The sequence below is a fragment of the Salvelinus alpinus genome, chromosome 17, assembly GCF_045679555.1.
Source record: "Salvelinus alpinus chromosome 17, SLU_Salpinus.1, whole genome shotgun sequence".
In the NCBI taxonomy this organism is placed as follows: domain Eukaryota; kingdom Metazoa; phylum Chordata; class Actinopteri; order Salmoniformes; family Salmonidae; genus Salvelinus; species Salvelinus alpinus.
In genome coordinates this window covers 22,361,835-22,382,241 of record NC_092102.1, presented here as the reverse complement: position 1 = coordinate 22,382,241, position 20,407 = coordinate 22,361,835, and the positions used below count along the sequence as shown (strand labels likewise).

Sequence of the window (20,407 nt, the reverse complement as noted above, 5' to 3'; positions counted from 1 at the left end):
ACTTGCACAATTGGTGGCTGACTAAATACTTTTTTGCCCCACTGTAAACAGCATGATCACTTTGCTTGTTGTATATGTAATTACTTCTCACAAATATTCTCCTCCTCTCACCTTTTCCCTTTGCTTGTGGACATCAGTGAAAAAGGCGAAAAAAACTTTCCAAGCCTAACCTTCATATCATGACCACTAACTACTACACACAGCCTACATCGTTGTCAAGTCATATTTAACGAGAACTACAGTACTAGAACTAAGCGTTAGTAAATCCGCTACAATTATGCAGTACAGTGTACAGACAGAATGCAGTTTAGCAGTTACACCGGCGGGCCCCGGTGGCAATAAATTAATAAAACCAAAAGCTTACCTTGATTTGGAAGAGTTCCAGTGGAAGCCAGCTAGCTAACATAGCATCCCTCTCTGTTTGAGCCAGGTGTTTGAGTAGGTTAAACTTGCTAGCTGAATTTTCTTGCTAAGCAAAAGTGAAAGTTAAAAAAATACAACCAAATATGGCTATCTCTCGCTCTCTCTTTCTTGCTTCGCCTTCATTTTGGAAGAAATGAATTTGTTCAAAACCGTCTTTCTCTCTGTTTGAGTCAACTACTCAACACATTTTATGCACTACAGTGCTAGCTAGCTCTACTATAGCTTATGCTAGATTCATTCTCTGATTCTTCGATTGGGTGAACAATATGTCAGTTCATGCTGCAAGAGCTCTGATAGGTTGGAGGATGTCCTCCTGAAGTTGTCATAATTACTGTGTAAGTCTATGGAAGGGGGTGAGAACCATAAGCCTGCTAGGTTTTGTATTGAAGTCCATGTACACAGAGGAGGACAGAAGCTAGCTCTCCTCTGGCTACACCATGGTGCTACCCTACAGAGTGCTTCCAGCTAGCACAGTGGATCTGGGCCGATTCCAGCTGAGAGTCGGCGTACTCAGCTGAGAGTCAGACTCGGCCGACGTCATGTGGCCCGAGGCTGGGCCGCCTTCGGCAGTATTACTTATGGCTAGGATGCGGGGATTGAGCTCGGGCCGATTCCGGTGTGAGTTATCTGGCCCAAATGTATTACTTGGGGATCGGGCCGATTCCGGTGAAAGTTATCTGGCCCAAATGTGTTACTTGGGGCTCGGGCCGATTGGGGCAACTCTCTGGCTGATGATTACACGGGCTGCTATATATAATTAACATTTCATTATTTCTTTATTTTTCCATATTTTCCTCATTGTTTCTGTGATCAAAAAAATACAATTAACATTTAAATGAAATTCTTTAAGAGTCCTGTGTAGTATTTTTGTATTTTGCTACTTTGTGCAAGGCAATTGATAAGCATTAAAAACTTTGTGGCTGGAACTTCCCGAGTGGCAAGGAGGTCTAAGACACTGCATCGCAGTGCAAACTGCATTTCTACAGATGCTGGTTCGAGACCCGTTCCGGCGCGACCGGGAGACCAATGACGCGACACCCAGCGTCGTCCGGGTTAGGAGAGGGTTTGGCTGGCCGGGATGTCCTTGTCCCATTGCTCTGTAGCGACTCCTGTGGCGGTCTAGGTGCATGCACGCTGACACGGTCACCAGGTGTATGGTGTTTCCTCTGAGACAAAATGTTTTTTTGTGGATGGGTATAATTTGTATGTATAATAGTAATATTTAAAATTACTAAATCGGGAAATTTTGTATACATTCATTTAAATTTGCATCGGGCCGCTTCTGGGATGATTCTGGTAAGATGCCGGCAAAGTCAGCTGAATTCTGGGCCGATTCTGGGCAGTCATTCATTTTGATTCTGGGCCGAGTCCGACACCCGATTCCGGGCCGATTCAATCAGTTCCGGCCCCCCGGAAGAGGGCTGCTTCTGGGCCGAATCCTCATTGCTAGCTGAGCTGTTGAGGCTACTGGAGACCTTCATTGCAAACAGTGTGTTTTAATCAATTATTTGGTGACGTGAAAATATTTTGTATTGTTGTATCTAAAAAGGATAACTTTTAAAATGTTTCACTATTTACATTTTTGGGAAATTCACTGAGGAGGATGGTCCTCCCCTTCCTACTCTGAGGAGCATCCACTTCTACCTCTATCACTCCAGTATCCCTGCACATTGTAAATGTGGTATTGGAGCTGACCCTGTATATTCTTACTTTCTCATTTTCTTATTTTTATTTCTTGTGTGTTTTTGTTCTACCTTATGCAAATTTTTTGTACTACATTGTACTATATTGATCACTGCATTGATCACTGCATTGTTGGGTTTAGAGCTTGCAAGAAAGGCATTTCACTGTACTTGTGCATGTGACATTAAAACTAGATTCCCTCCATGAGGCAAAATGCTGCATACCGTGGTTTCACCTTCAACTACCGTTCACCTCTCTCATTTATCTTTTTCCCAGAATCCCAGTAGCCCAGTCTCACCAGCTGGTGTCCTCTGTGCTTAATCATTTCATCTGCAGCATGATTGTAAAGGGAGCCTTTAAAGGAAGCACATAGTCCATTAAACAGTGGATAAGTAATTATTTTGCTCTCTTAGGCTGTGTCCTTACACAGGTATAGTGAGCACACTGCCAGTTTATCAATAGGTCGTTATCAATAAAATGTTACAATACAGTGCACAACATTCGATTTTGAGATGACCAGCTCCACTAAAACCATTGACAGCTATGTGCCGTTTTCAAGGGATTGTTAGAGGCAAATGTTAGAATTATTTGCCTTTGATATCATCACCTCTGGAAGAGTATAGTCAGAACTACACATTTCCGATTATTCCACATTTAGCTCTATCATCAGAGTAATACAGCAAGTAACAGCATGCTTTTCATGATCACTAAACATCAATTGATCATGCATTTTCAGACACATGAGGGTAGCTATTTCATTTGGCAAATAGCTAGCTAGCTAAGCAAACAACGTGTCATTTAGCTTGCTGCAAAAGAGATTAGGCTTTTGGAAAGAGCTTGACAATGGCAAGTCCTCATCCTGGTAAAGTTGTCAGTCAGACTACTGTCATCGCCACTATAGATGGCAAGCAAATCAAACAATATTTGGATATAGCCATCTAGTTTTCCCCCTGAAAGTTAGCTAGTTAACTAGCCATATTGACGTAATCTGTTATTAGCTAGCCCAAAGGCTGGCAGATGACGATATTGAGTCGTTTCCATCTTACCGTCCAAACGCATCGTAAGCCACTAGCATGGTGGTGGAAAATGGTGTTTCATAAAGAAACTACATATATCTTCCCATTTTTTTCAGACTTCTCAGCATTAAATCTAGTTAAGAGGAAATTGATGCCTTTGCAGCCTGAATGGAGAATGTTTTGGGTACGAACTGTTCCACGAGGGATACGAATGCATTGCCGGCTACATACAATGTGTTTGGACGGTACGATGAAACCATCAATACCATATCAATATCAACATCTGCTGGCCTTTGGGCTAGTTATTAGCTAGCTAGCCAATTGACGTGGTCAACCAATCAATGTAGCCCATCATGCCAGTCAGCAGCAATCGTTATTAAACACTCCTAAAAACAATGTTGAAAAGGTGATCATGTTAGCTAACTTCGCTAGTTAGGCCTATGATGGTTGAAGAAAAGAAGGGACTCCTTGTCCCTCAGCAGACAAATCGAACGCTCTGCAGCTTATTGTGATACTGATAACAACCTATTGTTCAGTTTGGAATCCTCTTTAAGAAACGGTATCCACAAAGCGTCCATATAATCTTATTCATTATGATCTAAAAGGCTAAACTGATCTTAGATCAGCACTCCTACTTTGAGATGCTTTGTGGATACGGGCCCATATAAGACTTTATAGAATACAGTTAGGATACAGTGCCTTTACTTGCATATTGCATTGTGCTGTCTCTAGCCTTCCTGTCGTTGGTGTGATGTGATTTCAGTGTGTGTTTGTACGATGTGTTTGATCCACACATATGGAGATTTCAGAAAACATGTGCCAGAGAACAACACTCAGAAAAATCACTTCAGGGTGTCTGGTGAATTGAAATCAACTTTGCCCACTGGCTGCCTGGTTCCCTGACGCATTGTAATAGCACAGTCTTTGTATAATCTGCTTAATGCTCCGTTGAGCATTCTTTGTTAAGTGGAAGACTTCAGAGAAAATATGTTTTACATTGACTGTCCTTATTAGTCCTAAACAAGCTCATTTCTTATTTACAAGGAGAGCAGGATACCCCAAAAAAACTATTTGTTAGGTTAGAATTATGTCAGGGAAGAGTGCTGGAGTTGTGTGTTGTTTTAGTGGAACAACTGGTCTAGTACCCATTACAAAGATACATGTACAAATTAAACATTGATATTCTGTTCATGTGTTTTCCTCTACTTACTTAACCCAGTTAGCAAGCTAGTTGATTGTGATCGCTGTGCTTTCTGACATCTGTGCGCTATAGAGGAAATTATTATTCAGATTTCATCACTTAGTAGGATAGGCTGATTCGTTGATACTTCAATTTAGAGGTAAATGGCACTGTGCAGCCAGTACAAAATATATATTTAATTGCATAACACAACATACTTTAAATCAATATTTACGCACAGAACAATGGTAGACTTTTAATATGTTGTTGAAGAAGACACACATAAGGCATCTAAAGGAGTAAAAAACAAAGAAGCATACTGTATTTTTGGTGAACAATCAACCTTTTGAAGGATAACTGAACTGTAAGTGTTGTTCTTTCTAAGAGGGATGATGAAGCAACTGAGATGACTGAATGCATTCAAATACAAAAACGGTTTTGATAACAAAAATATGTGTTGTTATATTGGTCAAATTATTCCTTTTAACAGCCAATGTACAGTTGCATCCTCACATGATGTAAACCTATAGGTTATTGAATGTCTGAGAAATATTAGACTTTTGGCTGTGGTCTGAAATCTAGAACACATGGACAAGAACAGAACAGATCAAGGTTTGGAATCATTTACATCTCACCACCATCATACTGTAGACAATGTTCTTGTTAACATGAAGACACTGAAACATGGTATATACAGAATCCTGACTCCCCACTGCAAGTACTTGCTAAAGGTAACCCAGAAATGTCTGCCCATCTCGCAGAGTCTGTCTGAGTTTTCTGACAACAGATGTGCTGTACATCCAAAAGCAGTGTTTCCTCAAAGAACAAAATTCAGAATTCAATAAGGTCCCCCATTGGTATCCTTGAACTGCATCACTCCCAGTACCCTTGAGCAGCAGTTTCTTTGAGAATTCACACATTTCAATCCAGGAAAGCAAACTGAATGTCTTTGTTGGGTCCTTGGATTGATCTGAAACAAACAAAAGGGAGAGCACTAAGATATTGTGATATATTGCAGTGCAGCTATAATGTTAATCTTGTTTATTAGAGAGTTTATGATAAGATGGTATACAGTAACAGCTCCATGGAACATGCAAAGCTGACCTCTGCAGTTGGTCCGTCTAAAGTTAGAGGTATTCTTCGCTTGCAGGTTGTTGGGTGTTCTAAAAAAAAAGGAGACATTAGTAAAACAAATCAAAGTTTATTTGTCACATGCGCCGAATACAACAGGTGTAGACCTTACAGTGAAATGCTTACTTACAAGCCCTAACCAGTAAAAAATAGGTATTAGGTAGTATAGCCCATATACTTGAGTCAATACCTTGTGCCTTTGTCTTTAAATGTAAAGTCTGTATTGTTCTATTGGTGCAAATTCCTCATGACTGTAACTCTCCCTCCTCCAGTATGTCTCTGTTTCAAATGGTAATGTGAGGCTATCTTACCCGGGTGGTTTTGATCTTGTTCCCAGCATAACACATCCAGCCTGAGTTGTCAGGCAGCGTCTTGCACTCCTCTCCCTCCAGACAGGGCTCCATCTCGCACCACCACTTCCCTATCACTATGGATGCTGCAGGCAACAAATGGATGACCTGAGTATGGTGACCTGAGTATGGTGACCTGAGTATGTCTTACCCAGTGGAACGGCCATATGTGATAGCAGTGTATGACTTGGAGATGGATTGGTGACTAGAGGGTCTGTTGCTTTGTACATCACATGACAGACACACACATCTAAATTGTGGGAATCTGTCTGACAAATAAAAAAGTAACGGTCAACTCTCCCTTGTCTTAGAACTGTAATGTCCCTACCTGAGTATGGTGTAATAATCGTAAAAATCAAAATCTGAATCCTTGTACCAGTACTTACAAAACAAAATATGCACTGAAACAACCCTATGGGAATTATTGAAAGAATTTTATATCATTGCATTTCTTACATGCGTTTTAAATCAAAGAGAAAGACAGATGTCTAGACATGTGTAGGAGGAGGCATAGCTGTGACTCTAATGCAGGCCATATTCTTGCTCTGGGAAAATAAAATTGCCTTAAATACAGGTTAAATATCCAGCACATCTCAGATGTTTGACAGAAGAAAATACCCTGTCAGTCCTGACAGACAGAAGAGACCTCAAATTCCCTCACTCTGTCTACTCTGCTCAGTAATTATGGCAACATCATCTAATGGTTAGAATCTAAAGAAGCATACAGGCAGGTGAGAAGTAATGCTCGCTGTACAGCACAGGAAGAATATATAGGGAGGGATATAGGCTACTATTGGCTTCTGTTGGATCTTTACTAGAGATGGTAAAATTGTGCCTCATCAGTCAAAAACCCAATACATACAATTCATAAAGCATCACTGCAATTCCGTAGTACAAAATTAGGTAGTTGTGTTGTATGTGGCCAGTAAGTTCAGAAAATATTTGGTTTGAGTGTTTCAAATCAAATCAAATGTTATGCACTGTATAACACTGTATTTACAAATATAGAGTGGGTAGTGACTTGGTCACACAATGGAATCAATAGTATATAATTGAACAACAGCGTTGTGTGTGTGTGTGTGTTTGTGTGTGTGTGTGTGTGTGTGTGTGTGTGTGTGTGTGTGTGTGTCTGTGTGTGTGTGTGTGTGTGTGTGTGTGTGTGTGTGTGTGTGTGTGTGTGTGTGTGTGTGTGTGTGTGTGTGTGTGTGTGTGTGTGTGTGTGTGTGTGTGTGTGTGTGTGTGTGTGTGTGTGTGTTCTAAATGTGTGCGGGTAATTGTGTGTGTGTGTTTTATGGGTGTTTGTGTGTGTGTAAGTTTGTGTGTGAGGGTTGGATGTTTGAGTAGTCAGTGCAAATAACCTCTAAGGTGTATATAGTCTCTAAGGTCCAGGTCTGTGCAGGGAGACAGCTAGAGTTAACTGTTCAATAGTCTGATGGCCTGGTGGTACTAGCTGTCTCGGAGCCTAGCTGTCCGAGACCTCATGCTCTGATACAGCTTGCCAGATGGTAACTGAGGGAACAGTCCGTGGCTTGGGTGACTGGAGTCCTTGACGATCTTTCGGGCCTTTCTCAGACACCGCCTGGTGTAAATGTTCTGCTCCCAGTGATGTATTGGGCTGTCCGCACCACCCTCTGTAGAGCCTTCCGGTTGAGGGCGGTGCAGTTGCCGTACCAGACGGTGACGCAGCCGGTCAAGATGCTCTCGATTGTGCAGCTGTTTTTGCCTACCCTCACCACCTGGGGTCTGCCTGTCAGGAAGTCTTGGATCCAGTTGCAGAGGGAGGTGTTCATACATGCTGAACTTAGTGTCGAGCTTGGAGGGGACTATGGTGTTGAACGCTGAGCTGTAGTCGAGGAACAGTATTCTCACATAGGTGTTCCTCTTGTCCATGTGGGACATGGCAGTGTGTAGAGCAATGGTGATTGCGTCATCCTTGGATCTGTTGGGGAAGTATGCTAATTGGAGTGGGTCCAGGGTGTCAGGTAAGGTGGAGCTGGTGTGGTCCTTGATCAGCCTCTCAAAGCATTTCATGATGACAGAAGTGAGCGCTACAGGCCAATAGTCATTAGGCAGGTTACTTTAGTTTGCTTTGGTACAGAGACAATGGTGGACATCTTGAAGCATATGGGGATCACAGACTGGGACAGGGAGAGGTTGAATATGTCCATGAACACTGCAGCCAGCTGGTCTAACAGTGTTATTTTCTGTCCTAGTCTAAGTGGTTTTCCAGTCATACATATTCATCACCCATGAGGACCTCACTTGGACCTGTTCCTAATGGTAAACAGGGTTACCAAGGTTTGTTGCCAGGAGGCGGGTCGAACCAAGGTTATAGTGCATCTATTAATCAATGACAACAACTCCTTGGGCATCCTATCTTAGACTTGACACTATTTAAAACAAAATGCATAATAAATAAAGAACCATCGCAGCTTCTCTAGGTCTAGGAAATGTATGCCATTGATGAATTGTATATGTTCTTCGATACGTTCTCTCAGGTTTATACTTCTACAGTCATCTAATCAGACAAAAGGGATAGGGCATGGGGCTCTCTATTTCTACTGGCCACCTGCTGTGATATTCCAGATCTATTCCAGATCTATTGGGAAAGGCTGAAGCATCATACACACTCCAAATGATATATTGTACTACTTTTATGCAACCCTGGAGAAAAATATTTTAAAGAACTGTTGAATATGGGTTCTATTAGCAGCACCTGTGTGAGTCCAATCAGTGATAGTGCCAACACTTCTCTTGCGCCTGCAATACCAATGGGGATTGTGATGGTAGTGGTGGTACTCACCGTCAACACAGGAGGGTCTGTTCCTGGTAGTCCCTGCCACCTTCCCTGGTAGACAGGAACACTTGACTGTCTGGGACCGCTCTTCAATCTTGTTCTTATTACAGCATCTGTGAGCAGCAATCACCTCACATGTTCCTCCCTCTAAGAAAAAAGAACAACAAACAAGCAAAAACTATTCAGAATAACTCCTGAGCTTAGTCCAGGGTTTCTTAAACTATCCCTGTATCCCAAAGTGGGCCCTGGGCATGTGAGAGGTAGGTCGCAAGTTACGAGGATACATCTATAATCACATACTATTTCTTTTCAATTGGGGTCATTGTAGGAGGATTTGGGTCACGGAAGAGCGGTCAATTTCTCATTTGGTTCTGAAGCTGAAAGATCCCCTGGCTTACTTGATAGCGAAGTCAGCACAATTAACAATGATTTATGGAGCTGTATTTGTAGGATTGTTGGTGGTCTGTTAAATATCTTCACCACCTGTGTATGTTTTAGGTTTTAACACAATATCAACATACAGTAGATGGAATATCTTTATGCAAGACATTACAAGTTTATTACATGTGACAACTATTAATATGTCAAGCAGATTTATCATAAACAAGACTAATGGCTGTTGTGCTTTGACTGAGTGAGGCCCCTGGTGTGTGTGTGACGGAATGATGATGATAATGGAGAGCCAGTAGATAAAGACATATCTATAAGCAGGATGAGAATGTCTGCAGGGGCCATCCCTCCCCCTCAGTCTGAATAATGGCCCTTCATGTAATTATCAGGAGGTTGGTTATCTTTGCCTACAGGACACCTGCCCGCCGTCCCTCTTTATCAGCCTTGCTGGCTTACTCTGCCTACAGGACAGACATCTCCCTATCAGGATGCCCCACCTGCTGTCCTCAGTGGTCTACCCCTACACCTAACACCGTCATCACAACAAGTAGGACCCATCCAACAATTAGGCCTGTCTGTTGACCAGAAACAAGGAAGGTTTATTGTGAATCAGGTGGGAGAAATGTAAAGTTTCCCATTTGGAGGAGTTTCTAGAGAGAAAGTATATTCCTTTGTGTTTTCAAAATGAGACAAGTATGAACATTTTCCCACTTGGAGAAGTTTGTTGAGAAATGTATATGTCATTATGTTTTAAAAATGTTTTATGACTAGAGAATGTAATTGCAGAGCAGCAGTGGATATCACCTGCTGATGAAAGTAATACAATGGAACATATAGCCCATGAGACTGGGTTGAATAACACTCGTGGTATAATCTTACCTTGTGCAATATCCAAAGATTAGTCAAATATAGCCAACGGACTTTTCACCAACTAGATAGAAATTTTGATTTGTCTTCAAAGATATGAGATTTCAAGTAAAACCCATATTCAGAGTCAAAACCCAGATTAACATTTAAAAGAGCTTAAATTCAGGTTGGAGATGAGTCGGTGTCAGTTTCATGCTATAATTCAGACATCATGGTAAAGCCTGATAAGATTATCTAACACCACCTCTCCTGACCCCTGGATGAAAGGAGACCACACACTACTCTCCTACCGACTCACTTGCTCAGTCATTCCACCACCTTATCTCATTAGCAAAATAATTCAGTTCACATTTTCAATAAGACATGCAAAGAATGTTTAAGAGGCTTCCAAATGTTACCATTATAAAAGTAAGGGTATTAGGATTTGTGATATTCTTCACCCACCCACTGTCTTTATGCATCATAGCATTGTGTTTTTCAGAGTGTGCATTGTACATAACGTCTGTCAGATATCTGAAATGTCTAGATCGACTGAGAAGTGACTGCAAATAATAGCAGCAAAGCCGGGAAGTGACGTTAGAGACAGCCTGGAGGTTTAATTGGTGGAAATAATTGTAATACAGTAATTGAACAATGGTCATTTAAGTTTAATTGAGGGGGAGGAAAGAAATTACAAACTTTGTCTTCCCAATTCTCAGAGGGGTTTTTGTGACTCAAGGCGAGTGGTTGAGAAAAAGTCAACAACCTTTGGCAGAAGTTGAGGAGAGACAAAGTGTATCTCTGAGCATGGTCGGTGTACTGTATAACAACAGGGCATGTTTGCACAATGTTAATCCTGATATAGCAGTGGAAGCAATAGGGCATCAGTTAAAACAACAAGAGCCCACAGGGGTTTGTTCTCTTTAATGCATCTTCTTAATTGCATAAGACAAGACCCAGATTCATCCTTTGATCTATTTAAAACCACACTACTCAACAGAATCCACTTTGTTCATTGCTTGTTGAGAGGAGCAGCAGAAAGAACACAAGTTTGAGTCTGGTTATACTCTATAATTGGAAATCATTACCGCTGAAGAATATATTAAAATCAAATAAAAATGCAAATAGACTTGGTTATTTCCAGCTGGGCAGGTGTATTCGGTGGCTTCAAACAAAAGTAATGTAAAACTGATGAGCGTTCTTTAAGCTCAGTCGGCGTGCAGTCAGTTTGTGACTGCCACACACTGCATGCCCCAAGACCACATCTCTGCATCATGAATATATCAGGGGAGATGGAGAAAAGCTGCCTATGGATAATAATAATGGCTGGAGATGAATACTGCCTCATCAGGTGATGGATGCTGGCGCCATGCCAGGATATAATCGTTTTCTGTATTTCCATTCCCCTCCTCCATTATCAATGACTGAGAACAAAGTCAATATGACAAATGGTGTCAGAACTAGTGTGTGCATGCATGTGTTTATGTAGCTATAGGTCTAATAGAAGCTGTGATATTCTATGGAAGGTTGAGTTTGTGTGTTTTCCGAAAAGCAGAAAAATATCAGTTTAATATCTCCCATCTCTCCCTGAGAAGCACATTATGTGAAGCATGTCACGAGTCAGTTCCTGATCTCTTAGCTTATTGATTCTACTGCTGTTGTGTTGACTGACAGTCGTTCCAGGGGGTTGGTGGTAAAGGCAGGCAGGAACAGGAGGAGCTTTTCTAGTATGGAACTGTTTTAGTTGCCATGTTTCTGCCATTGCCCTCCTCCTGGCTGCAGGACTTTGAACACTGGATTTGTCAGCAACACAGGTGCCAACACACAACCTGCCACCCAATAGATCTGGGCCGCTTTTTTATTTTCTTTCGAGGCATTGACCCTTCTCACTGCATTTCGAGGAAAGATAAGGTACAGTCCTGACATTTGACAATGTACTTTCTGTGGCACTCAGGGGAGATGGATGTAACATTTCAAACCAGTGTAAAAGGGGTTTGGGAGCCCCGGTTCATGGGGGCTGCAGAGACAAACCTTTGTGTGAACACTAAATAATTTAAGAACCCATGATTTGGACAGGTCACACAACACCTGGTGTCTATGGTAAATCACTTTCTGAGGACTAACAGAGGAGTACATCAGTCCACAAAACAATCAAACACATGCTGAAACCCAGTGAAACCCAGCGGAAATGAAGAATTATGATTTATTACCCCTAATGTAGAAGTTCATACTGTAGTGCCAACGCATGCATGACAATGACTCACAACATTGAGATTCCACAATTGCGTGGCTTTGAGATTCTCTGTGTCTAATGGAGGTGAACAGGGGCAATATGGGTCCAATAATTGACTATTCACCAGTAATGAAGCTGCTATTTCTCAAAGGCAAATGGTCGCTACATCTCACGAGAAATGTCACTAATACTATATGCCATAAGCATGCCATGACTTGCTGTCTACTATAATTAACACAGAGAGTATGTGTGTGTGTGTCACTGGCGTAATGCAGTTTCAGTGGACCCCTACAAGGTCGGAGATGCCATAAAAAATTTATAATCTAATGTGTCAGCCAGACAGCCCCTCACAAAGTATAGAATACCGATAGCTGTCCATAGTGCTTAAATTGCGATATGTTTCTGTGGCTGATTTCTTATCGAATCGATGATAGGCATTCTGTGGTGCTAGGGCATATCCAGCTTTGCTTTAACTAAGGGGCTCCTGAGTGGTGCAGCGGTCTAAGGCACTGCATCTCAATGCAAGATGCAGTCCCTGGTTCAAATGCAGGCTGTGTCACATCCGGCCATGATTGGGAATCCCATAGGGCGGCGCACAATTGGGCCAGCGTTGTCCAGGTTTGTCCGGGGTAGGCTGTCATTGTAAATAAGAATTTGTTCTTAACTGACTTGCCTAGTTAAATTTAAAAAATCTATTTACATTTTTTTTTATTTATTATTGTTAGTCCTATTTGGTCATCATTTTGTCATGTTAAGCCTAACATTTCACAAAGCTATACACGGTGTTGCAATGCTGTCATTTTTAGATTGCTGGCTGGTGGCAATAATGTAATTACTTGTTCAGTAATTAAAGTTGGAAATTTAAACATGGCAGATTGTAAAATACATTTTTGATGCAACAGCATACTAATGAGTTACCAATATATTTTTGTTGAATATACAACTGTCCTATATAGGCTACCTGAACCTGCATGACATGAGCTGTCCTCACTCTCTCTCCCAGCTTGGATAGAAAGTTGTTGTGCATAAAACCAGTCTATTAATTCCAAATAACACAGTATGCCCACCCTATAAACACTAGCTTATTAGAGATTGTTTCATTATGCATTGTAGTCTACTATCTACAGTGCTTTCAGAAAGTATTCATACCCCTTGACTTATCCCACATTTTGTTGTGTTACAGCCTGAATTCAAAATGGATTAAACAATTTTTAGAAATTAAGTACAGAATTATCTCATTTACACAAATATTCACACCCCTGAGTCGATACGTTGAAGAAGCACATTTGGCATCAATTACAGCCGTGAGTCTTTGTAAGTCCATAAGAGCTTTCCACACCAGGATTGTGCAACATTTGCCCATGATTATTTTCATAATTCTTCAAGCTCTGTCAAATTGGTTGTTGATCATTGCGAGACAAACATTTTCAGGTTTTCTCATAGATTTTCAAGCCACTGTCTTCTTGGTAAGCAGCTCCAGTGTATATTTGGCATTTTAGGTTATTGTCCTGCTGAAAGGTGAATTCATCTCCCAGTGTCTGGTGGAATGCAGACTGAACCAAGTTTTCCTCCAAAAATGTGCCTGTGCTTTGCTCCATTTCTTTTTTATCCTGAAAATCTCCACAGTCCTTAACGATTACAAGCATACCCATAACATGATGCAGCCACCACTATGCTTGAAAGTATGTAATGTGTTGTATTTGCCCCAAACATAACACTTTGTATTCAGGACAAAAAGTGAATTACTTTGCCACATTTTGTGCATTATTACTTTAGTGTCTTGCAAACAGGATGCATGTTTTGGAATATTTTATTCTGTACAGGCTTCCTTCTTTTCTCTCTGTCAATTAGGTTAGTATTGTGGAGTAACTACAATGCTGTTGATCCATCCTCAGTTTTCTCCTATCACAGCCATTAAACTCTGTAACTGTTTTAAAGTCACCATTGGCCTCGTGGGTGAAATCCCTGAGCGGTTTGCTTCCTCTTCGGCAACTTAGTTTGGAAGGATGCCTGTATCTTTGTAGTGACTGGGTGTATTGATACACCGTCTAAAGTGTAATTAATAACTTCAGTCACATTTTTTTACCCATCTACCAATAGGTGCCCTTCTTTGCCAAACATTGGAAAACCTCCCTAGTCTTAGTGGTTGAATCTGTGTTTGAAATTCACTGCTCAACTGAGGGACCTTACAGATATGTGTATGTGTATAGTACAGAGATGAGGCATTCAAAAATCAGGTTAAACACTTTTATTTGCATACACTATGTATTTGCTGAGTGATCCCATGCAACTATTGTGACTTGTAAAGCAAATATTTACTTCTGAACTTATTTAGGCTTGCCATAACAAATGGGTTGAATACTTATTGACTCAAGACATTGCAGCTTACATTTTTTAAATTAATTTGTAAAATAAAACATAATTCCACTTTAACATTATGGGTTATTGTGTGTAGGCCAGTGACACAAAAAACCCTCAATTTAATCCTTTTTAAATTCAGGTAACACAACACAGTGTGGAAAAAGTCAAGGCTTGGGAATACTTTCTGAAGAAACTTATTTATCTGCTATTTATTAACTGTTTAAAATGAAAATTACACATCAAATACACGTTGGCTTGAGGATAAATTCAGCAACTATTTATTGTTGAACTCAGTGGGTTTTGTCAGGCTAATGGCCTACACAAATGGGCTGCAATATTCAAGGTAAATTAAATTAAATCAAATTAAATCTAACTTGAGGGACTCCCCAAGGCTTCTGAAGTCCTTTTGTGTGTTTTTTTTTACCATGGTATGTGGGTCCAGGTTGCGTGCCCGACTGTTTTCTATACTGAGTATAGCCAACACAGATAGTCTTTCCTGAGACATTGTGCATTGTGTCCATTGCACTGCACACAATTTAAACTTAGTCTTGAATGATGAATGCCAAGATATACCAGAGATAAGGGACTGCTTATATTGCAACCACACAACTCAAATGCCTGTTCACCAGCAAAGCTTTTTTTGTTCAAACCCCAAGAACTGTTGTCCGCTAAAGATGATCATCTGTTTGCATCTGGCAATTTATTGGCTGTCCAGTATCCAGACGACCTGTCCCCAGAGCTTTCTATACAGTTAATCTCTTTCCGTATTTTTTTTTTCCGTTTTGAGGCTAAGGAGAATGAGAGGCTCAATTAAAGATGTTGCAGACCTGCTGTATTTGAAGCACCACTCCCTACTGCCCAGTTTCCCTGATGTTGCTATGGCAATCAAGCTGTTTTTACCATCACTGTAACTGTAGTTTCTACCAAAATATCGTTCTCTAAACTAAAACTCCTAAAGAACTACATTAAAACTTCTTATGGCTGAGATCCCGCTAACGGGATCGATATGACAACAGCCAGTGAAAGTGCAGGGCGCCAAATTCAAACAACAGAAATCTCATAATTAAAATTCCTCAAACATACAAGTATTTTACACCATTTTAAAGATACACCTCTTGTTAATCCCACCACAGTGTCTGATTTCAAATAGGCTTTACGGCGAAAGCACCACAAACGATTATGTTAGGTGAGTGCCTATTCACAGAAAAACACAGCCATTTTTCCAGCCAAAGAGAGGAGTCACAAAAAGCAGAAATAGAGATAAATTAATCATTAACCTTTGATGATCTTCATCAGATGACACTCATAGGACTTCATGTTACACAATACATGTATGTTTTGTTCGATAAAGTTCATATTTATATCAAAAAATCTCAGTTTACATTGGCGCGTTATGTTCAGTAGTTCCAAAAACATCCAGGGATTTTGCAGAGAGCCACATCAATTTACAGAAATACTCATCATAAATGTTGATGAAAATACAAGTGTTATACATGGAACTTTAGATAAACTTCTCCTTAATGCAACCGCTGTGTCAGATTTCAAAAAAGCTTTACCGAAAAAGCAAACCATGCTATAATCTGAGTACGGCGCTCAGAGACCAAAACAAGCCAAACAGATATCCGCCATGTTGTGTAGTCAACAGAAGTCAGAAATAGCATTATAAATATTCACTTACCTTTGATGACCTTCATCAGAATGCACTCCCAGGAATCCCAGTTCCACAATAAATGTTTGATTTGTTCGATAAAGTTAATCATTTATGTCCAAATACCTCCTTTTGTTAGCACGTTTGGTAAACAAATCCAAACTGTCGACGCGCGTGCAAGTCCAGCGGAAAGTACGGACGAAAAGTCCAAAAGGTTATATTACAGGTCGTAGAAACATGTCAAACGAAGTATAGAATCAATCTTAAGGATGTTTTTAACATAAATCTTCAATAATGTTCCAACCGGAGAATTCCTTTGTCTGTAGAAATGCAATGGAACAGAGCTCGCTCTCACGTGAACGAGCGTGTCCAGCTCGTGGCTCTCTGCCAGACCTCTGACTCATTCCCTTCTCATTCGCTCCCACTTCACAGTAGAAGCATCAAACAAGGTTCTAAAGACTGTTTACATCTAGTGGAAGCCTTAGGAAGTGCAATATGACCAATATCCCACTGTATCTTCAATAGGGAATGAGTTGAAAAACTACAAACCTCAGATTTCCCACTTCCTGGTTGGATTTTTTCTCAGGTTTTTGCCTGCCATATGAGTTCTGTTATCCTCACAGACATCATTCAAACAGTTTTAGAAACTTCAGTGTGTTTTCTATCCAAATATACTAATATATGCATATACTAATATGCATATCTTAGCTTCTGGGACTGAGTAGCAGGCAGTTTACTCTGGGCATCTCTGGGCACCTTATTCATCCAAGCTACTCAATACTGCCCCCAGCCATAAGAAGTTAAAAGCAGTAGGCTCTCGGTCTGATATAAACTTTTGAACACCTGAGTCATCTCCACTCATTGCACTGGCACCGTCGTAGTCTTGACAACGGCATTTGTTCCTCGATATCCCCTTATACTTTCAATCGGTTAAAAAAAAAAACACACATGCATGAGACACACATGCATGAGCATACACGCACCAACACACAGACGCATGCACGCATGGATACGCTCAGGTGACATGGCTCTCTCCTACGCTCTCTCACGCATCTACGCACACACACACATTCAGGCATAGACATTGGTGTGTGATCTGCTAATCTAGGACAACTCCTTCAGAACAATGCCATGTTTGGCTGCCTTCAGAGATGTTTCTAAAAGTTACATCATGTAATTATTGCCTTTATTACATAATTTGAAGAGGAAATAAGAATTATTGGTATTGATGATGTCATAACAAAGTAAAGTAACTGCTCTCAGTAAATATTACACTTAAATTGTAGCAAATACTACATTTGCAACCTAGGTCCCTCTTTTGTGTGCTCAAATGTTATACATATAACAACTAACTTAAATGAAACAGCAGGACAGATCTCCAAGAGTCCTGGCAAACCACAGGCCATGCTTGGAAGGAAGCAGCATGCCTGTCACCATTAAATAGAAGATTTGCTCAAGGTGACCCGTAATAGGCAGCTCTTATGGTTCATTCTCTGTAGAGGTCCATGCCAGCAGGCTACCACAGCCCTGTTACTGAGGTAATGAGACAACCAGATTAGAGAATGTCAAATTAATGCAGATGGAAGACAGCGAGAGCCACAAAACACAAGCCTGCATGGTGTCAAATTTAAGGACTATGTTTCTCCCTCCAGTAAAGTCCCTGCAGTGCTGTTGTTATTCTGGTCTCAAATGCTTGGGGAAAACAAAGAGACATGGAGACAATATTGCATGATAAATTCTATGAGACATATGCCGCTCATGTGAAATTTGTTTCTGCAAAAAAAGAACAACGTAAGATAACATGATATGTTTGCCAATTATAACTTTGTCTTTTGAAATTCAATAGACAAAATTAAATCTAGATGAATCGTGTGAGTCATGGCACAAGAAAAACCCTGAGTAACTGAATGTTATGAACAGCTCAATGTTAGATCAATGTTTCCTTAGAGCAAATAACATGGCTTTGAAAAGCACTGAGAAGTCTCAGTAAGTGCGTGTTCGTGCGTGCGTACGCATGTTTACCTACCCTCCCAGAGCAGAAAGAATGATCCTCCCCTCTCCCCCTCTGGATTGGATTTAGCAAAGTCCTTTTTCACAGCATGCACAATTTACACATGGCTGAAGAAAAATATAAATTGCTACTCTGAAAAAGTAGGGCCCATGACAAATATAAGCAAGGAAATGTATGAAATAAATGGCTGGCAGCACTGTCACTTTAACACAGGAGGGTGAAAGATATGTCCTATGCAACAGGCCACCTAGAATGGGCAATACTTTATTGAAATGCAAACTGAGAGGAGGGAGCTGCTGCTGCTGTTTTAAGATGCATGAAAACAGCATGGAAGAGAGGAACCAGAGAGTGAGGGACCAGAGAGAGAAAGAGAATGTTTTTTTCCCTCCCATTTGCATCTGAGCCTCAAAGCCTGTCTCCACAGCTGTCATACAGGGAGGCAGAGGCTGTTGTAAAACTGGTATTGATCAAGGGTATGAAATCATATTCCCAGTCTCCCTTATGTGAAAAACTGCCCATGGTGATTATGTTTTGCTGTGGATATACTGTATATGTGTGCTGTCGGTCGTGACAACAAACTACAGTAGCAATCATTCAATGAAAGAACATGCCACTTTAGACTTGCATTATCTGGTGAATGGTGACATTGGTAAAATAGGACAAGAAACATGGAACATGAGCCCCTAGTTTCCTTACTCCATTGTTAAATGTCAAAGCTTTGTCTGCCTGTCTATCTATCTGGCCCTAGCTCTCTCTGCCTGCTACGTTTCCAGGTATTTAATATCTATAGATAGCCTTCCCTGATGACAGACTTTGAGTCTGCATGGAGAAAGAAAGAATGAAAAAAAGAAAGAATGAAAGTTAAGAAAGAAAGGAGGTAAGTGATTGGCGAGCGCTATTCAAAGAGTCTTCAGTGGACAGCTGCTTAGCTTGGATCTGTAGCGACGTCGTTTCCTCTTAGGGCTGGATGGATGGACACTGCGGTCTGGTGCTGGGTACTAATGTGTCTGGCTGCCCTGTTACTGCACTCTGCTGCAACATGTGCTCTGTGTGATCATGCACTGTATAATAGAATGCTTAAATAACCTGTCATACAATAAGACATGTACTCTCCTGGGTTGGGTAGTAATGATTACGTAAGTTTCGCAGGGTGACAGTGCTGGTAAAAGGAGTTGAAGGAAATGGTGAATGATTAATTCAATATGCTGGTGTTGTGCAGAGATGTCTTAGGTAACAAGCATTTTCAGTTATCATAATCGTGCTTTAGGAATTACAGCCTACTGTTTCATGTTTTATCTAACTTCTAGCCTACTCTCCAGTCCTGCTGCCACCAGTGGACTGTTTAGTTCACATTAATGAAGGGACAGTATACCAATCATCATTTCTATACAATGAAGTACCATTAGGTACTTTCTTATCACAAGTGTCCCAATGTGAGAGAATAGGATGCTGCTCCAATTGATGCTCTCTAGCCTAACTCCATCCCTCATCCTATGATAGGGTTCTCGTAATTGCAACAGAGCAGTCATTTCTATCTATCACCCCTCTACTCCGGCATCGGCATGCTTAACATCAGCTCTGAACCTGCTGTAATTGGATGGGTGGTTGAAATATGCAAAGTGATTTGTGGCACACCAAGGAGGTATAAGAGGCATAAGAAGCTTAAATCTGCAATAGAGCCTGATACTCACAGTATTAATTACCTTCCTTATTTATCATACCAAGCCTCATCCTTGGACCTAATTAGGAATTCAAGATGCTATTTTTCTAGTTAATGAGGTTTAAGTCATGATAATGAATTGCATATCCCTGTCGAGCATTTGAAATAACTAAGAATGGAGGGTAAAGACTTAGTCAGGGATTATCCTGCAGATATACTGTAGGTGTACTGGACATAGAGTTTCCTTTATTGACAAGGGTCAGCGTTGAACCAGAGTGTGGACATGATGAACTGTGTTGAGGTCATGAACCGGGGTGTGGACATGAAGCTAGGGTTAGGGTTAGGGTTATGGCTAGGGTTATAGTTGAGGATAGGGTTAGGTTTGAACCAAGATGTGGACATGAAGCTAGGGTTAGGGTTAGGGTTATGGCTAGGGTTATAGTTGAGGATAGTGTTAGGTTTGAACCAAGATGTGGACATGAAGCTAGGGTTAGGGTTAGGGTTGAGACTAAGGTTAAGGTTGAACCAAGATGTGGACATGAAGCTAGGGTTAGAGTTAGAGCTAAATGGTCACAAACACATATTTTTGCAAGAGATTAGGACAAGAAAAAAACTGCTGAAATGAAATGATTGAAATGATTGAGTTATTTTCTGGTGGTTACAGTTCAGCCCAGACAC

General features: G+C 40.8%; 1 protein-coding gene across 2 annotated transcripts in view; it reads right to left on the bottom strand.

Moving 5' to 3' along the window:
* Positions 1–4,479: 4,479 nt before the first annotated feature.
* Positions 4,480–20,407, bottom strand: part of LOC139542517 (chemokine-like protein TAFA-1) — a 30,231-nt gene continuing 14,303 nt past the window's right edge. For both annotated transcript variants that reach the window (XM_071348043.1, XM_071348044.1), the window contains exons 3-6: positions 8,587–8,727; positions 5,745–5,869; positions 5,407–5,465; positions 4,480–5,272 (exon numbers count right to left, since the gene is read on the bottom strand). In XM_071348043.1, coding sequence (XP_071204144.1) covers positions 5,430–5,465; positions 5,745–5,869; positions 8,587–8,727 — 302 coding nt within the window. In that variant the 3' untranslated portion in view covers positions 4,480–5,272; positions 5,407–5,429. The remainder of the gene's footprint in view (positions 5,273–5,406; positions 5,466–5,744; positions 5,870–8,586; positions 8,728–20,407) is intronic.